At 37.8% G+C, this 19915-nt stretch overlaps 1 protein-coding gene across 4 annotated transcripts; it reads right to left on the reverse strand.

Moving 5' to 3' along the window:
* Positions 1-1192: 1192 nt before the first annotated feature.
* Positions 1193-19812, reverse strand: LOC121299650 (LIM domain kinase 2-like). Of its 4 annotated transcripts, none has more exons than XR_005947438.1 (16): positions 18377-18504; positions 11558-11693; positions 9029-9138; positions 8675-8863; positions 8306-8411; positions 7283-7497; positions 6741-6927; positions 6443-6529; positions 6161-6292; positions 5444-5500; positions 5035-5100; positions 4651-4828; positions 4438-4493; positions 3352-3509; positions 1967-2791; positions 1193-1602 (listed from the first exon to the last, which is right to left on the reverse strand). XR_005947438.1 is itself a non-coding variant. In XM_041227528.1 (16 exons), the coding sequence occupies exons 1-16, from the start codon at positions 19577-19579 to the stop codon at positions 2644-2646; spliced, it is 1938 nt and encodes a 645-aa protein (XP_041083462.1). In that variant the 5' UTR covers positions 19580-19810; the 3' UTR covers positions 1193-2643. The 4 variants fall into 4 exon arrangements, 2 of the variants coding, with proteins under 2 accessions (XP_041083462.1, XP_041083463.1); XM_041227528.1 differs by adding an exon at positions 19564-19810 and having other exon boundaries at positions 1193-2791; positions 18377-18473; XR_005947439.1 differs by lacking the exons at positions 1193-1602; positions 1967-2791 and adding exons at positions 3643-3743; positions 19564-19812 and having other exon boundaries at positions 3421-3509; positions 18377-18473.
* Positions 19813-19915: the final 103 nt, after the last annotated feature.

Below are 19915 nucleotides of genomic sequence, written 5' to 3' on the forward strand. Positions count from 1 at the left end.
TTTCAAACTAGATCATTTGTCTTTGTTATCTTCACACAATATTTTTGTTGCCTGGCTCTGAAATGGTCTGTTCAGTGAAGCTCCTGGCCACACCAATTGAATGTGTTTAATGCCATGAGCATGTTGGTTAAGGATGTGTTATATATTATGTTCTGCATCATTTGAATATCATGAGCATGTTGGCAAGGGTACGTTATATGTTATGTTATGCATCATTTGAACGTTGCCTCCGGAACGCTTGTGCAAAGTTTGTTTTTGCAGAGTTCAATCTACAAATGGCTTGAATACTGCATGCATCTCTACTACAATGTATAATTATCTGTAAAGGACGGTTCCCAGGGGCTTTAATTGCTAAATAAAAAAACAATAACAATAAATCACTGTATTGTTAAGGTGCCAGTAATACTAGCTACCACGTATATAATATACATCATGTTCCTTTCATTGATTTTTCTGCGGTACTTGTGCCTCTGTCGCAGGAACGAAGTTTGACTGTGGTGAGCATATCATCCAAAAATATTGCAATTGGGCAGTCAGGTTTTCCCTGCTGTTCTTTTGATAATGACATGACCCTAACTGACTCAAAGCCTCACTTGAAGCACGATAATGCTGAACACACTTACTGTAGACGACTGCTCAAGTCACAGGAAGATTCCTCTGTGGAGCCCATGACCCTGCAGCATGTTTAAGGAAGTGGAAAGTAAGATTACGATATGCATCGAATTTTCTAACAAATATTTTAAAAAAAGCATATAAAAACTGTGGTAGCAAAATGGCTCATAGATAGACTGGATTACATAAGTGTTTTTTTTTTGTTATTAAATTTACTATAGATAGATCTAGAGATATAATTTTGAAACAGCCACTTTCTCTGGTCCCTATAGCTGTTTGCATTTTTAATTGTAGGGATAATATAAGTTTAGTATAGTACAATCACAGTGCCAGCATTCAACAAGGACACAGGAATGGCAGAGGAGTGCTTTAAGGGTTTATCGTTCCGATTCATTTCCGCAGTTCTTGTATCCAAGTGAAATGTGTTTGGGTCTGCTCTGTAGTCCGAGAGCTCTCTCATGAAAAATAAGATACTAAATGTAACTCCTAGTTACCTAATAAAAGCAAGGTTACAGGAACTTTGAGACCAAGCAGTTATTCACATACAAAGAACAAACATACAAGAAACACGTCACCAGCATTAAGTTTTTTGTTACCTTTAAAATGGTCCGAGCCCAGTGTACACAGGTATAGAAAAATCAGCTCCAAACAGCAGACCAAACGAATTTTCACATCTATCACACACAGCAATAGCATGCAAATATGTCTGCTTATTTACTTGTGTATAGTATAAGAAACTGAAACGATTTACTTACCATAGGGTAGTCTTTTAAAAGTTACATTAGTGCTGTTAAATAATGCAAAAGTATTCATTCAATGGCGGTGTACTTAGGCTTTACTGTACTGGATGTGAGGAGCACCAGCTCCCTCTTGTGGTTAGAAATATAGAAAAACGGCAGTACAGAGTCCCTTAAATCACAAGCAGATACAAATCAACAGAAAAGTACATTCTCCCTCATTTGGAACGCACCAATTCTAGCAGTCTCGTTCCTAAAAGAAAGGAAATTACAATATATTTTACTGCGTATTCCTAAACCTCACTCATTTGGATGACTTTTTAATATACTGGCATTCACTTTTTAAAATACTAAAACAAAGAGCTTAAAAAAAACCAGACAATGCTATATGATGTTCCAGCCTGTATTAACCTTGTATTTCCTGTACATCTCTTACAGGTGTGGTGAACAACACTAAATGATCTATAGTGTAGTGGTTGCAACTTGTACATATCAGTACCTCAACATTTTTTTGTAAAACAAGAATATTTGCACATTTGACATGTATTGTACAGTATTTCACAGTCTACATGCATTTACTTTATGCTTGTTATAGAAAATGTTTTTTTTAATCTCACCTCTTCCCAATTAGGAATTGAACACGTCCATGCATTTGTATAATACATAGAGATATATACACTTATATCTTACAAACATGCCTTTCAATCCACTTTATAGAAGAGTCCACAATCATTTAGCTCAGGGCTTGCAATGACCTTGAAATGAATTAGACAGAATCAAGCCATTTCCACCCAAATATACAGATACTGCAAAAAAGATCAAGTTTAGCAATCTACTTGCAAATGTGTATTTTTAGTTGTCATGTATATTAGTAAGGCTACTAACTAGCATTACATATACTGTAAACTAGATCCCATTTGATCAAAACCATATTCTATATCAAGGGCTTTATGAAAAGTACTGCTTTTCCGCTCCACATACAATTTGCCATTGGTTTTAATCCCGTCTGTAGATTGCCTAACACGCAAGAGAGATGGGAGTCATACTGTTAATCGGCTGAAATGCTGCTACACTATTGATTCATTCATGAAATCTTCAGCAAACTCACAGTGTTGTCAACTTAAATGAATCTGCTGGTGTGGTTACACATCTTGGGTAAAGGGGTGTTAATCCAGCTGAGGAATTGGTTTACTCAGGAGGACCACAGTTGGGAGAATCTGTAATTGGTGATTTCTCTGGCTTCCCTGTAATGTATTGTAGTGCAAGTTACAAGCTGGTGTCAGCAGCTAAAAATTCAATTCTCTGGCAGGCAGGTCTGGGGTGGGCTGTGCAGTTTGTAAAGGCTGTGGTCCAGTTCTCCCATCTTGGCTGGGAGAGGGATGCACAATTCCAGGTTCAGGGCCAGCGCCTCAAAACAATCCTCCAGATCCTCAAAGGCAGGTCTGCAGACAAGAAGCGCAATGTTCCACAAGCCCAGTTTACAGGTAAAACGGGTGGATTAGTGATATTTTCTAAGCCATTATTCCCAAACGAAGAACCATTAAGAGCAGGTTGATTTATTTATTTATTTTTTTCCTTAATAGTCTGATCTGCTAAACAAACCTTTTGAAAGCAACATATTCACTGATGAAAGCATGCAATGAAACAAACATAGCAGTAGCTGTCGCTTTTATCAATCTCAGGGCTGTACTCTGTGCTGTAAATTATCCTCACTTTACACAACTTTAAGTGAGGTGTCCCAGATAAGCTGCATTATGCTGTTCCTGCACTGGCATTACCCAGTGCAAACCACACTTTCCTGGATGAAAATTCTAGAAAATGTTATAAAAATGTTTCTTATAAAGCATGAAACCAATGTATTGTAAGAAACCTGATAATGACTTCATATTCCACTAGCAGTGCATCCTATGAAAATTAGTCTAAACCACTAACATCCTGTACAATAATTCTGACAATACCAACCTATGCAATTTTAAAAATCACCTTTGCAGATGGAACCTACCTGTTTTCAGGGATGAGATCACAGCAAGCAACAGCCAATGGGAAAAAGGCAGGTGGGCAATCTTTAGGAACAAACTTTTCCAAAAACATTCCCACATTCAGTCCAAAATCTAGTGTCCGGGGCAAGCATTCTGGGTCAGCATAGACTTGTCCAATGATCTGACAAAGTAACAATGTTAACATTACATACCTTTATCTTTGTTTCAATAGGAGTGCAAACTTTAAGAAGTTACTTTGTACAGCTACAACACAGAGGCAATATTGGAAAGTGAAGTGAGTATTCTACACTTACCTTCCCTGCACATACTGGGGTAACGGTTTGATTACAAAGCAGGGGTAGTAAACTTTTCTTTACAGGATACTTTCAGCTAGGGAAAAATGGTGTAGCCTTATCTGGAGTCCAATAATAAAAACAAAGGAATACGTTTGCACTGATTGCAGATAATGGTGCATAAGATACACCCACAGAGTTCAATACCATTAGGAAAAAACAGATTCCCGTTTGAATGTGTTTTGAATAGGAATCAAGATCTAGATGGGACCCTGTAGAAGTGCACAGATTCTGAACTTATTATTGAATTTCTGGCTGAATGACTAAGCAAGCAGGTGCTGGGCTGCAGTAGTTGGCTACCGAAGAAAAAGAACCTGGACATGTTTAGCTTGCAAAAGTAAAAAACATTTCTGACTTGTGGACACCAGTGCCTTACTCTGTTAATCCAGGGCTGCTAAATGAAAGCCTGGTCTCTCTCTGCAGATAGTCTCTGAACATATTGTACAAAGCAATGCAAAGGAACTGTCACACTACACACACAGAAGAAAGAAAAGCGAACGTGTCAAACTGTAAAGCAACAATCCAATTGTGCAACAAGAGCTTATACAACTGAATTACTATTAAAACTGGATCTCATAGTCTGGATTTCAACTTTAAAAAAAAGCAAGACATTACACTGGCTAAGAATACTGTAAGAATACCAAATATTAACTACATAACACAACAAAATGTAATATGCTTTGTCAATACTCGAGCAAATGTGACTCGATTTCTTCTTAAAGCTAGGAAAAAAATATATATATAAATATTTCTTACCTCACAAAGTACAATGCCAAAAGAGAAAATGTCGACTTTCTCATCATAGATTTGACCTAAACAGAAAGGACACTTCATTTTAGAAAGTAGTATTTTATTTCACCACATCCTGGTGACTTATTGAAATGACTGCACACTGAGGCTGTCAATATCCACTGGCCCCCTGTACAGAGCAGTCCCCTCTGTTCTGAGGTTAGTCTCTGCACTGCTTACCATTCAACATCTCTGGTGCCATCCAGTAGGGGTTCCCCACCACAGTGTAGCGCTTCTTGCGCTCAACCTTCCTGAACGTTCTTTTCTTTGTGGTGGATTTCTCAGGAGGAGGGCTGCCCTTCTTCTCTCGCACAATTAGACGGGAAAGACCAAAATCGGCCACCACCACAGTTTTGTCCTTGGGTAGAACATGGTTCAATTACTGTACAAAATGCAACTTTTTTTTATTGAAAAATCATTCAATGTTTTTCATAGGTTTTAAAAGCGTCTGTTAAATTTAAAACTGTTCTAATGCTTGTTTGTTTAATTGGATTTCCTTCCCATATTGATCCACCATTCAGCTTTCCCCATGGCATGGCTGGCAAGCACCTAACAGGCACTCACCAGTTTGACCAGGCAGTTGTGAGAGTTGAGGTCTCTATGGATGATGCTCATTGAATGCAGGTAAGCCTAATTAGAGAAACAAATGACAACATGTATTCTCCTATTAGCTATTCAAGCATCACATTATTTTAGATCATACACAATGTACAAAGCTTTAGTATGGAAAACACACTGTCCTTATTATATATAACTGCAGGCTTAACACTAAACTGCCATTTTAAACACAATCATTATAAATATATACCATAAATGGAGAGTTAATTATACAAAGTCACCTAGTAACATGTATAGATTGGGAAGGGACAGAGGAAATATTCCTAGGATCACCTCCTCCCCATGTCTGAATGCAAATAGATATGAAACAGGCATGCAAGACAAGATCAAAAAATAAAAAGCAGGCTTCACTAACCATTCCGGAAGCGATGCCTTTGGCAAAGCTGACTCTCTGTTCCCATGGAAATGGATCCTGATTTTTGAAAAAGGATGAACATGTTTTCCTTTATTTGGCAACCGATACCCTTTCCTTGGTATCAAAAACAGTACCTTCATTATTCTACTTGATTTCTCTTAACACAAACAAAGCTTCCTGCAGGTAGGCTTGGAACCAGCAGCTTGCTTTGATAAAGACCCATTGTTCTTCAGCTCCTCAACTTAAGCATGTTTCAAGAAACCGGTTTTGAATCAAAAATGAAATTACTTCTTGAGATAAACCAGCTTTCTTCTGTGTGTGTGTGTGTGTCTGTGTGGTGTGGTGGGGGAGGGAAGGGTTGAGCGATTTGGGTTTACATAAATCTTTGAAAGTGCTTCACAGTGTATGCAGTGGATTGAAAGGGCTTGTGGGTGGCCAGTAGCCCATATCAGGTCCTTCCCTGCGACACGCTGCTGTGTCAAGCTCAGAGCTCCAAACCAGTAGTTATAGTTAATTACACAAATTCAGCTCAGCGAGGTCTTTACATTGTCACCCTGGTCAAGCCAACCCTTTCCATCCCCCTAGCAATGAACCCAATCAGTATTCCCATTGTCAAGATACTGAACAGCTGTGCAATTAGTGGTTTGAATTGCCAAAGGGAAGTAACACGTGTGCATATGAAAGCTACTTTACCCTTGGTTTTAGGTATGTACATACCATGTCTCTGATGAAATCTTTTAGAGTGCCTCCCTCTATGTACTCTGTTATTAGATTCAGTTTTTTATCCTTGTACAGAACTCCAATAAATTTCAAGACATTGGGGTGTTCCAAACACCGCATGACTTTCACCTGGAGAAAGAAAATAAAACAGGGTTGAATTAACCTGTAAATTATTGCAGATGTTACTTTCACACAGCCCAAGTAAGGTAATCTTATACAAACCCCCAACCCCCCCCCCAAAAAACCCAAGATCATACATAATTAAAATCTGCAGCAGACCTCTTTTAAGAAAGTATTTTGCGTTTCCTCATCACAGCGAATTAACTCCTTCATGACCATCACCTCTCCTGTAGCTTTGTGCGTAACCTGAAAGGACAGAAGTCAAGAATAAAGCCTTTTCTAGAAGAATATGCTTTCTTTTATAATCTGGGAGAATCAAAAGGTAATATTTATAAATATAAACTGTGAACATTTTACTACTTTAATGGTTTATTAAGGTGCCCCCATAGCATATTCACCTGTGAAAAAACACAGAGCTGACGTACAATTATCAACACAAGCAGCAGAAGATGCTTACCTTGATCGCCTGCCCGAAGAAGCCCTTTCCCAGCACCTCCCCATGGATGAGGTCACACGGACGGAATATCCGGTGGGAGCAGCTCGAGGAGGAGCGCAAAGATTCGGAGCGGCTGATGTCCCGGTACAGGGCGGGATGCTCCTTTGGAGAGGAGGGACCAGGTGACTTACAAGTGCTGCTGCTTCGCCTGGAAAAAGATCACAAAATCAAAACGGTCACAAAAAAAAAAACCACACAATATAAGATTTTTCTGAACAGCCATATTGTCACTGTTAAACAATATACAAATGTCATGACCAACTAAAATGTAGGCTATGGGGCAAAGTGCTTTACATTGGCTGAAATAGAAATGCTAAGCCTTGGCAAAAATATAGGACTACACTAAACATTTTAAACAAAGAAATAAATTCCACCCCAGCATTTAAGGTTGTTCTGCCATTCAGGCATCCTTCCCGGATGTTCTTACAAGGCTTGTTCCTGGAGTCGATATAAAACCCCCACAAACACAGCTAGACGCTGGCACATTTAGCATCTTACTCTACCTGACTGATCGTCTCTTCAGCGTACTTTCGACGTTTTCTCCGCTTTCCAGTGCAGAGATTGAGCGGGAGGGAGAGGAAAGTCTCATGCGAGAGGGGGCCGGCACACCAAGGCGTGATGGAGACGATCCCAGTTGCAGCCGTTCCAAGCTCTGCCGGACAGGGTCGTGTTCTATCAAGAGCTGTAGTGTCTGGTTCCTCTGAATCAGATCTTCAACCTAAAAGAGGAGCAACAAAGCATACTTGAAACTTTTTGACCAACCCCTGTAATGAAGCCAGTGGACCAAAAATAATGAAATGCCCATCAACACAAGGTGTAATGTGATATTTGATGTAAATGAATTTGAAGGGCAGGTTTTTGACTCAAACCTGCATAACAGGACTGGAATGTCTTTGTGCCCCATTAAATGAAGTATTAGTCAGTCATATAATAGGAAACAAATGTTTGGGAACTGTAAAAGCATATGAACAATTCATGCAAACGAGGCTGTGCCAGCAATGCACACAAAGTGTAATTAAAACCTTAAGTATATAAATATATATTAAAAAAACTGCATATCTCAATGCTTAGGAGAACGTTACAGTATTTCATAGAGATCCTAACATTTGCCTTGGAGCAGAAAGAAAACAATCACTTTTAGGCACCAATACACTGTACATGGCATAAAATAAAAAGTTTATTAGAATTAATTTGGCAGTGTTTGCAATTCCACCTCTTGATTGCTCATTCAACAAAGCTTTTTCATTGTTTGATTTTGGTTGGTGAGTATAAAGGTCGGATGTGAAAGCATTCATAGCATAGGGGAAAGAGGGGGAGAGTTTCCTTTCTGTTAAGAGTAGCCCTAATTAACACATCACAATAAACCCAGCTTTGGCAGTCTGGAAACCTGTTGCCAATTAAAGGCCATTGGGGGGGGGGGTTGTTCTTATGTGTTCTTATGCCTTTAGCTATATAACAGCAATAAGTAGCAAATATGTAAAATTCAGATTAAAGCTTTACAGGATTTAGGAGTCTTGCAATATTACCTTCTCTTCCAGTAAAGTCTGTACTTGGACCCCATTGATCTCCAAGATCCGATCTCCTGGGTGAATAGCATTTTGCACCTCTGGACTGATGTGCATTCCTCTGACTCTGAAGGTACACAGAAGAACGGGTTCATGAAGAAAACCTATTTCTGTACAACCTGCGCCTTTTATTCAGATACTCTGATCAAACGTACAATTACAAGATGTGTTTCTTTCACGGTTTTAACACTATAAGGTTATTATAACGACATTAGTTGTGCCCGTATTGCCACCTTATTTAAAGATAAATACATACACACAGATTACTGGTTTAAGTATGCAAGATATTTAAATCTGAGAGCTTCCACACAAATGGAATACAATACTCACTCTTTCACTTGAACACTGGTGGTGCCTTTGGTACAATCCCCAATTATTTTCACAGAGAAACCTCGTTCGCCATCGGTGGCAGCAGGGACTGAGATGAGCGTGACGGTGTGGGGTAAGGAGTCATGGGGAGATTTCAGGGAAAGATTTTCATACAGTGGCGTCAGGACAATCTGGTGGTGACACTTCCCACTGCAAGGAGAAAAAACTGGCATTTAAAAAATAAAAATCACACAACAGCTTCCGTCTTAAAATGAAAGATTAAACTAGAATGACATTGCATCCAAATAATAAAAAAAAAAATATATAAAATGTTGGGGTACTTATTTAAAATCTTGGCGTGGATCCGTTTCTTACCAATAAAGTTTAGAGCGTTCTACCAGTGCGTACGTGTCTCCATCTTCAATGATCACTTTGCAGATCAAACACACAAAACACTCTGGATGATACCTATACTCCCCAGCCACCTGCAGAAACAAACAAAGTTATAAATCAAGTCTGAAAAACTAAGTTAGCAAGAACACTTCAGTAAACTCAATACACAACCTGGGATGCACTGCAAAGAGATAGATCATCAAGAGACACTTGTTTAACTTGTAAATTTTCCTTCTTGTCTGCATGAAAATTAGTCTGTTAGCAGCTATTGGCACTTTTTCTCTTAGTAAATCAAACATAATTTTGACTGAAAGCCTGACTAATTACACAGCCAGTAATAAAACAGCTCTGTATACATATGATTGACTGTACATCTTCATAGTTTTACCTGTCATACCTCACCCAATGTTTTAAAAAAATAAAAGCAAACCAACCTAGAATAAGCACACGAACAGCTGTAGGAACACATACCGCTTCAAACCCACGCTTTACCACACTGATATGGCACTTGTGAAAAAGCAGGACCTTGTACAGGTCTCTTACACTCCGTGTAAGGCTGAATGAAGACCCCCACCACGACCGCCGCCGCCAAAACCCCCTCCCAAAAAAACAAACCTCTGCCCACATCTGGTATGACAGTATACCAAGATCCTTCTGCATTATCACCTCCGATTTCTTCAACCATTCTAACATGGAGACATTTAGGATGCTAAATGAATTCTCTGCTCTACATTGTTAAACACAGCCATACCCTCTACTTACTGTTAGTTTGTACTGATTGTCCATCTGTTCAGCTCTTTACAAAATGCTACCTGACCTGTGGTTTGCACTGGACAGAGCAATGTCAGTCCACCTTGACCATTGCTTTAAACTTGCAATGTAATAAAAAAAAAAAAAAAAATTTTATTTATTGAAAGGGCATTACATTTATACAGTAATTCTCTTGTCCAGGTTATAATTTCTACCTTTTTATCCAGTATGAGAGATTAGCGTAATCATAATATGATTACAAAAATAAACTATTTTGAATGAACACAAATTGTAAAACGTTAGACTTTTTCCGCTTGCCTGTAAATAGGATCTCTCAAGACAAATTTGTACTGTGTAGCACATAAATGATGTCATGCACTTTTTCAAGGATCACCATTACAGGTATTCCCCACCCACAGGTATGGCCCTGAAGCTGCTGTCCCGGTTTCAGAACAAAGTGCATGTAGATCCGGAAATATATGGAATGTGCATTTTCATATGAACAGGGACTTTAACTTCATCGCAAAGTATAAAAATAAGGTTGAGCACACCTGGAGTGTACAGCATGCTGGAAGTGTGCCTTGGATCCACTCATAAATCACCTTTCACCTTCATAACATTGGGCCATATTTATTGTCTTGTTAAATGTAATTTTCTGTGCGTAATTCCTGTAAGGGAGTGTTTTTTTTGTTTTGTTTTTACTGTTTCCACTAACTGTTGCCAGGGTTCTTGTTTAAAGATTTACTTTCAGTTAAGATAGAGAAGGATGGCAGGGTAGTGAAAAGGAGCAAGTTAAACTAACATGTGTGGGATAATTGTTTTTTCTGTAAATATTAAAAATAGCGCGTCGGTGCTTACAAAATTCCATTTCTGTGTCTTGGGTCTTTATCAATTAGTTTATTTTACTTACAGTACAATATTATTCAATACATGTTTTATTATTAGTTTTCTAATTCATTTAGCCAACAATCTTTATCCAAGGCAACATACAATTACTGTATTAAATAATTAATATAGAATGTTACATACTGTATAGTAATGTACAGTACTAGGTACATTGTTTTATATTGTTTCTTCTGTAATAAACCTTTATACTACATACACTGTATATGTATATTAATTAATTAGTACCGTACTAGGTTTTGATTTTTGTGCTGATTTGGCGGGTTTATCCATGTATCTGGTTATTAGATACCTTGGTTATAACAAACAGTTTTTAAGGTCCCAAGGCAGCACATTGTATCAGAGTTTCACTGTATATTCAACAATTCGAAAAGCAGGAAGTTGCACTCTATTTACAGAAGGTGTTTGATCACATGTATTTAATTACCTTGGCATACTGTAGATACCGTGAATAAAATGGAATGTTCAAGTTTACTGTTAAAACAGGGAGAGCAAAACTCTTTTCAATTGCGACCTGAACTAGACTAGAGGTGAAAAGCCTTGTGAATTATAAATCAGTACCAACTCCTTACCCTGGGTACAAAAAAAAAAAAAAAAAAACTTTCTGATATGGAAGCTTAAAAAAAAAAGAAAATTTTAGAAACCTGTTTCCTGATTTGTTTAGCGTGATGTAATCTTTTCAATAAACACAATGCCGCCCTCTGGTCTAGTGGAGACTCTGTTAGAACATTTTAAAAGATCCAGTGAAAACATTCAGAAGATATGGAGAATTTAATGCTAACAAAACTACAGCTCAACAGCTTTGTTCATAACAAAACCACAGCTTAACAGACATGAGCAGGATAGCACTACACTCACCATTGCTGGACCAGTCATGAGCAGGGAGCAGCCATGGCAGGACTCCCCAAATTTTTCCCAGTAATGTTTGGGACAGTAGAGTTTGCCATCCTTCGAGTAGTACCTGTTAATCAAATGGTCACTACACTCGGAACACCTGAAAATATAATAGAAAGACAAATTAAAATCGAAAAAGTGTGCTAGAAGAAAACAAATTAAAAAAAAGTAAAATTATAATACAACCTGCATGAGGTTCAGGAGATTATCCCTCATATGACTATAGGGTGAAACAATGTGGCACTAAAATGATTACATTTTACTGGAACTTAACCCAGAAAAATATTATACCCACCTTTGAACTTGGCTTAGAATTGTCCTAGCTCTTAAAATATGTAGGCAGAAGTGGTTTATGACATTTGCCATTTACTTGCCAAGACAAATAAACCCCCCTCATGGCAATATACACATTCATAAACATCTTTACTTTAGTCCAATTTTGAGTCATCAGGGTCAAAAAGGCAGAGGTTAGCAGCCACCTCTGACTTCTGATAACTAACAATGCATGACAAAACCATTACAGCAGTAGAAATCGCCGGCCATTTCTTTAGCACGGAAGACTCCCTTTTTGAACAACAATATGGTGAAGGTTTTCATTACACAGATGCTTTTGCTCAACCCTGCAAAACAGGGGGATATCTTGAAGTGTATTTGCACAGAGGACTGTTGCTTTTATTTGCAGAGACGCAGCATGATAAAAACAAGAACATATTGTTTTCCTTTCCTGGATTACAGATCTTCACACCTCCAGGCAGCCTGGGTTTCTGAGTACAAGTTAGAGCGATTTCAGACAAAACCAAAGCAGTCTCCTGGAATGCACCCCCTGGTCTTCTGCTGTTTTTCTTATATCTGTTTAATAAAACCAGGCAGTTACATTTCATGCAAGCTGCAGCTTGTTCAAATCCCAACCGTAAGCTTGGGAGGTTTACGGAGGAGAAAATAACCACTCCCAGACAATGACTTCAGACAGACTGGTGAAGGCTGTGGGGGTGCAAATGGTCATGTGAAGTGATGGGCAGCACACAGGTTACGCACTTCGCCAACAGGCAATGTCTTTCAACTTGCAAATCAATTTATTTTACTGGCAAGTAGTGAAGTTTGTTACATAAATGAAACTGCCTTCAGCTCCAGAGCACAACATTAGTATATATTTGAACAAAACTGGTGAAGTTCAAAGCTGGAGGCCTAATTGGTTGTGCCAACACAAAGTTACTGCAAATATAATAAAAATACCCCATAAAACTAGAATGATGGATTAGGGCTGTTAACAAACAAGATGCTTCATGTTCTTTACATTGCCTAGCTATGTGAAATCCTCGGAAAATATGCGATGTCTTACATTGCGAAAGGCAGCAAGTCAGTCACTGCCAACACCTCTCCTGCTGTAGTATGTGAATTCAATTCCAATGTAAAATTTAACAGCAAAACAGAGAACTGCCCAAAGTTGTCTTTACAAGCAGGTTTACTACAGAGTCCAAATAATTCTCAATTGCAGTAATGAACTGCTTCTCAAAATAAATACTTTTACACAGTGGCTTGAAGGGTAAAAGGTGACTAACTACAATATAACACTAATTCTATAGCTAAGTTTTCTGGGTTCTCTAAATGATTTACCTTCATTTTCCTGAAGCATTTATATGATTAAAATCATCATACTTAACCTTTACTCATGTATTGTTGTTTAAGAATACAGGATGTATCTAAACTTTAACCACTAAATTGCAAAATCGTATTAATTAGATTTAAAAAAAAAAAAACACAGCACAGAAATTAATCTTAAACTACAGTACTTCACACACTGTACCTGTTCTCTTGACTGATACTGTTTGCTAAGAAAACAAGATATCTAAAGTAAACAAATCGGTTTTAGAAAACACCCAAATACACTTTAACCCCAGTTCATGAAAAAACAAAAGTAACAGTTAAAAGATAAAATAAAATAGCACAGCATGTGCACGGCCTCTCTTTCCATAGCATGCTTCACAGCACATTTGGATGGACCTCTGAAACCTCTGAAAAATAAATATTGAGCAACTGACACACTTCAGTAAGCACAGACACAGAAGACGTTCACTAGTGCTGTCTGAAAGCCTGCGCGCTGCATATCTGGAGCCTTGCTCTTTGTTCCACACAGAAGTATTAGTCAGGCTGTTGGTTGCTGGCATTCAGTGTTGCTATTGCAGAGCTTGAAGGACCACAGATATATCTGTAATGACAGTACAGCTGATCCCAGCTCAGAATCAGTCAGAAAAGCAGCCTATTTTAAAAGATTAAGTCTTAGTCAACACTGATTCAGAATCATTCTTCCACTGCGAACATTCTTCAAAATGACCTTGATCCCAGCTCCCCAACTAATTTAAGTCTTCTTTTTGTGTCTGAGAAATCATGCCAGTAACAGGTTTTTTCAATAGGTGTGGACTTTTAGCCACAATTTATTTTCTTTACTACATCATGACACCAAAAATGACCGGGGTCTTGGGTGACTACGCAGGTTTAGTGAGCCGTGAGGTTCCAGACAGACACCAAGTACTCTGTGTTTACATCACTGCACCCATTGTGGGAAACAGTCTGGGAGATAAACACTCTGTCTTACACATGTCCGATCCAGTGTCTGGTAGAGTACAGGTACGGCATTACTTCTCATGGTACTTCCAGTACCAACCAATCTGCAATTATTAATTGTAATTAAATGAAATTCATAAATTGGCAGAAGTCGACGAGAGATGCTACATATATACTTAACTTACACAAAAAGTTTGTGAAGCATAGGGAATCAAAATGACATGTTCCTCTGTTGCATTCCAATTACATTCACCTCCCAGTATGAATTCAAATGTCACAACCATCTACCATATGCTGTCCCTTATTAAATACACAGAAGAGGTAAAATAAACAATTCCTACCACCTACACTGGGTATACAGATGTACTTAAGTATTTCTATATTGTAATGTTGATTTCAAACATTCATTTTTTTTTTTTTAACAAACTATCACATATTCACATCTAAAGATACACATTCCAAATTCCAACCCTACTCATTTATCTAAAAAAGGGAAAGACTAATGCAATGGTTTTACATTTAGGCCAATTTGATTTTCTTGTACCATCCCCAGTCTTAACACCAACATCTGGCCAACAGAAGCAGACTGTCAAGAAGATCTTAAAAGCTTTTGTTATTCAGCAAAGCCATCACTTCAGGTAAATGGAGACCCGCAAGAACAAAATAATTGAATAATTTAATCACAACCAATTAATGCCACACTTCTCTTCCCAGACAAAATCAAAACATCATTTGCAATCTCCTTTCATAGTCCCATTCATTTAAAAAAAGAAAGCATAATGAAAACATAATGCGCCGAAATAAAATGAGCCACAAATAATGCACTATTACTTTAAATAAGTAATTGTATTGAAAAGCAAGTTTAAACTTTCACAGTTGACAGTTAATCTTCAGCATACCTTGACTTGCTTGCAAGTCTGAAAAATGCTGGAGCGGGAACAGAATTTCCCATCTTCAATTAGGAGAAACGGGAGACTCGGAACCTTATCTCTGCTCTTGCAGTTTCCTGATTATACTCCGCTGTTGTTGCAGTGATTAGGCTAAGTGAAAAAGTGATGAAGACTTCCACCTGTGCTGTTACTAGCATGGTGATCAGTCACAATGCCACAGTGTGCACTGCGAACGTTTTGTCCCATAGTGTGTATGCTAAGCTGCATTTGCAGGATTCGCCTCGACGAAGCATTAGTTTTCATCGTGACATGACATGACTTTCCCTACCATGTGGTAACGTAATTGCTGGCAATTTGATTAATTACTCATTTAATGCAGTTACAGTTCAGGCATTTTACTTTTAACACTGGGACTTTTTTTTTCCCCCAAAATCCAAAATAGATAATCTAGTATTAAGAAAAAATAATGCACCATACTGCAAAAAACAACTACATAGTGAAATAAACATGTTAGGGGTGTAAATAACAGGTACACATATTTAAGTGCTGGAGAAATGACTGGCATAGTAAAACGTGTGCGTTCTCACTGCTACAGCCAGCAGGGTAGTGAGGGAGGAGGGACTTTTTCTCTCTCATTTGTTTGGAACCACTTCTCTACCAAATAAACACGCACTCCTTCAGTGTTTCCAGTGTGCAGCCAGCACATCTTGCAATTGCTTTCAAAATTGCAGCACTGCACTGTATTAAGGATTTGTTTCAAGTAATGAACATTTATTCCAAATCCAATTAGTAATTTCAATTGGAGTACTTTTTTTACTCATCCCAAAAGCAAGAGAAAAACTTTGTATTTTTTTCCCTTATATAATTGGTCATGTTATTTGTAACCTGTACACAACACTTACTAAGAAGGTTTTACAACAAAAAATACACACAAGGAGTACAGCAAGGAAGTCTTCTTGAAATAGTATGCAAGACTATGCCTGGCAGTAAGTGCAAGGGCAATAATACTGAATTTATATCTGGGAATGAGGTAGCTCAGCCCACAATGCTCTAGAGTATACTTGTGAACTAAAGATTTTTACAATGTAGCAAGATAATGGAGAACGCCAGGTAGGTCATGAAAAGCATTTCTACAATGAACAGGACGACAGATGCTGGGTGCACACTTCAGCACTGCTTGGAGGCAAAATGTGCTCAACCACCATGTATAATTGAGTATTACAGTGGTTACGCAAGTTGGTTTATCCCATAAATAGCAGTAGTTGCTTTAACAGGAACTATTATCTTGAGGAAGGCTTATTTTGCAATAGCCTGGACTATGGAAATCATGCTTGTCAGAGGAGTCGTTTGGGAAGAATTCAAAGTAATCAAGACGGCTGCAAACTCTTCCTGCCAGGCTGAAACTACAGGCAAATGTTATCCGCTGATAAAGGCACGTTTGTTGTTCGATTGTTTCACAGTCCTTGCATTGATGATTTAACACAGATTCGACACGTTAAGAACCACAGCAGCACACCATGAAATATGCGATTCCTGGGGTAAAAACACAAAGAATGGGCCCAACTAGCTGTAGCCTATATATTTTCTGTTGCACAGCTACCACCAAGTATCTTAAAAATAACATTTGCAGTCAGTGGCAATGACCAAACACCACCCTAGTACCTCTGGGGAAATAGTGTTTCCCCACGTACAACAGTAAAACCTGTTAATTTGGCAAGTTACAGTATACTATATAAATAGGCAGCGCAATATGGTTCACATATGACTCAAATTTTGCAACAGGTTGCCTGCTGTAGAACAGCAAGACATGTTATCTGATTGATAAACATTTAAAAAGGTAAAAGTACCTACACTTTCCACTCACTTTATTTTGCTTGCAAAATATACTTAAAGGATGGACTACTTTACACTGGTTTGAAGAGCAAAAGAAAATCTGTTTCTCTAATCTCTTACCCGTACCGCTCTGTACTCACACTCAAATCTAATTCATCAAACTGGGCCTGCTTTACCTTAGCCACAGTCTATCAAATGCCCTTTTCAACTGCAATAATCTTAAATGTGTTCCATCACCCTCTCCCCAATACACAGGCTGGTTCAAAAGCAACTAGACTGGTTTGGTTCTTGGACGCCTGGGGAAAAGTTTGTAACCGAGAGCAAACACAATAGACATGGCAACGCAGGGAGGAGGATGGTTAGGTTGGCATCGTTATTGAAAAAAAAAAAAAGGGGGGGGCGCTGTGTCTTGAGTGACATTCTTTAAGAAATACAAAATAAACCAAAGCAATCTTTTCTTAATCTATCCCTACACCTGTCAATCCCACTGTTCACAATTATCAGTGTTGATGTTTTTGGAAAATATCTTTGCTTCTTAGGATATTAAAACACAACCCTATCAGGTTAAATATACAGTATGTCGCCATTACAGCAGATGAGTGTATTTTAATAAGTGTTTAATATGTGAGCCATACAAACAAGACCTTATTTACAAGTAGGAAAAACACACTAGTTTGCATACAAAAGAGAACCAGCGTTAAAATGCGTAACAGCAAGGAAAGGACAAGGTTTGAGTTCAATAGAAACCGTATTCAATTCTAATTACACACTTTGGCAAAGCATACAAAGATATTAAAAAACTGTGAAATTGCATATTTATATCCCTAATTTATCCGAAACGACTTTGCTAAATTATTTCTAAGTGTAAACCTACAAACCATATTTCTATTCTATTGCCAATATCCCAGAATAAGCTGCAGTAAGAAAAAGAAAATGATTATCGGTGGCAAGCATGCCGAACACACAGCAAAACCATTATAGTCTAGTATCTGAAGAACTGACACTGAACTGGAATAAACAGTCATTGTACAAACAGGGCCAAAACACCAGGATTCTGCTCACAAGATGTTTCCTTGTTTTGGTCAAATTAAAAACCAACCCACTTACAAAAGATCAAACTATTAATGACCAAGGTCTTCAAGATAATGATTGTTGAGATTTTAATGATGAATCAACCATCTACTGTAAATGTGTCATTCATAAGAACTCAGTAACACTGAAAATGGCAGGAGGGTTTGATAGCCCTCTAAACAGCACAATTTCTATTTGCCACTTTTTGAAATACATTTTACACCTCTATGCTGTGTGCTCAATCTTAATACAGAAAAATAAAACGTTATCTAGAAATACCCAAGATACAGATTTATTATTTGTTCAGCACCATAGAAAGGTCAAGGTGTGTCTAGGTAAACATCACACAAATAAATATTTAAATAAACATACCGACTCCTTCACTTAGGCATTACAATGGAGAATGAATGGCAAAAAATGTACCTACTTGAAGCAGGAGTTGTGCCAAACTTCATTGAGGACTTTGATGAAGAATGCATCTACAATCCTTCCTCCACATCCTACGCACCTGCACCCCTCTTTACCTGTAAGAGAAACCATGGAGTAATCAACATCAGATTGACATGACACCAAAACCATCACCTCTGTACACCCAGTGGGCAAACCTGCAGTGACTGAGTGGATACCACAATGTATCTGTGGTTACTAAATCCATATTGAGATTATAACACATTCTATATCTTCTTCAGTCCATGGGGCCACATATGTGGTCATGCCACTCAAGGCTTTTTACTCAGAAGGATTCTTTACCCAAGGAAAGTGCATATAATTGTGACAAGACTTATTTTCTTGTTTACATGAGAATTAAGTGCATGTGTGTGCGTTTTTGGGTTGGGCTGTGCCATAAGAGAAATGGCAAACGAGTTCCTCTGCCAAGCAACGACAACAAAATAAAGACAGAACCACATTCATTTCTCAATATGCAACTCACGGCCCTGAGCGTTGATCACAATCCAAAACAAAGCATGTTTTGCATTAGGAGTTTATAGTGTTATTTTTTAGACAAAAATAAAACCATACAAACGTTTTTATTTCTTTATTTAGGAAAACACACACATTATATTTATATATAAGTATTTAGCTAGAGTGTGATGTTATTTTGCAGGACAAAAACAAAACATTCCACTATACAACATAAAACTACGGTAAAAATAAAAAAAAAAAATTCAGCTTTAAAGTTAATACAATCATAAAGATAAGACTGAATTCTCTAACGTTTCTTCTCCTGCCACTACACTTCTTCTACCACTACCACCAAACCTAACAAAAAAAAAAAAAAAAAAAAAAAAAAAAAAAAAAAAAACGTTCAGCTTTAAAAAAAAAAAAAAAAAAAGCCAGCTTTTTATCAGTACTGGTAATTCATCAAACGCACTAGTTCATAATGTTGTATTGCAGAAATGTGCGTTAAAATGATATATATGATTAAAAAATAAATAAATAAATAAACGGACTAAATTAATATACAACTTTGCGGGTAACAAAAATATTAAACACCTTTCTCTGAATACCCAATATATACTACATAAAAAGCTGAAGAGAATAATGCAAATGCTTGCTTTTTTTTTTTTTTTTTTTTTTTTTAACACAGCAAATCAAATATTTAACCGAGCTCACCTTCGCGTTCACCCATGTAACTTGTCGGTGTGTTTGTAAAGTTCACGCTGTCCCGGGACTGTAATATGCTTTCATTACAGCACCCCGAGTGCCGAATCACAGCTCGGAAGATTGTATTATTTACCGTAGTGTGTTAATTTTTTTAATTACGTGTTTATTTTTAAAGTTAGCTTTTCGATTGAAACCCTTCACAGCTGCTGCTGTGGCCAAGTACTTTCTTGTTGGCAAGACGAGTGACGTCATGGTACTAACATTCCAGTACGGAGACCTGTAGGGATCAAACAACAACACCTGAGCTAGGAATTCAGCCAAAACACACCCAGCCCAGGCTCTCTTTTCTGCTGCCGCCCCG

Source organism: Polyodon spathula, chromosome 25 (genome assembly GCF_017654505.1).
Source record: "Polyodon spathula isolate WHYD16114869_AA chromosome 25, ASM1765450v1, whole genome shotgun sequence".
Classification (NCBI taxonomy): Eukaryota; Metazoa; Chordata; class Actinopteri; order Acipenseriformes; family Polyodontidae; genus Polyodon; species Polyodon spathula.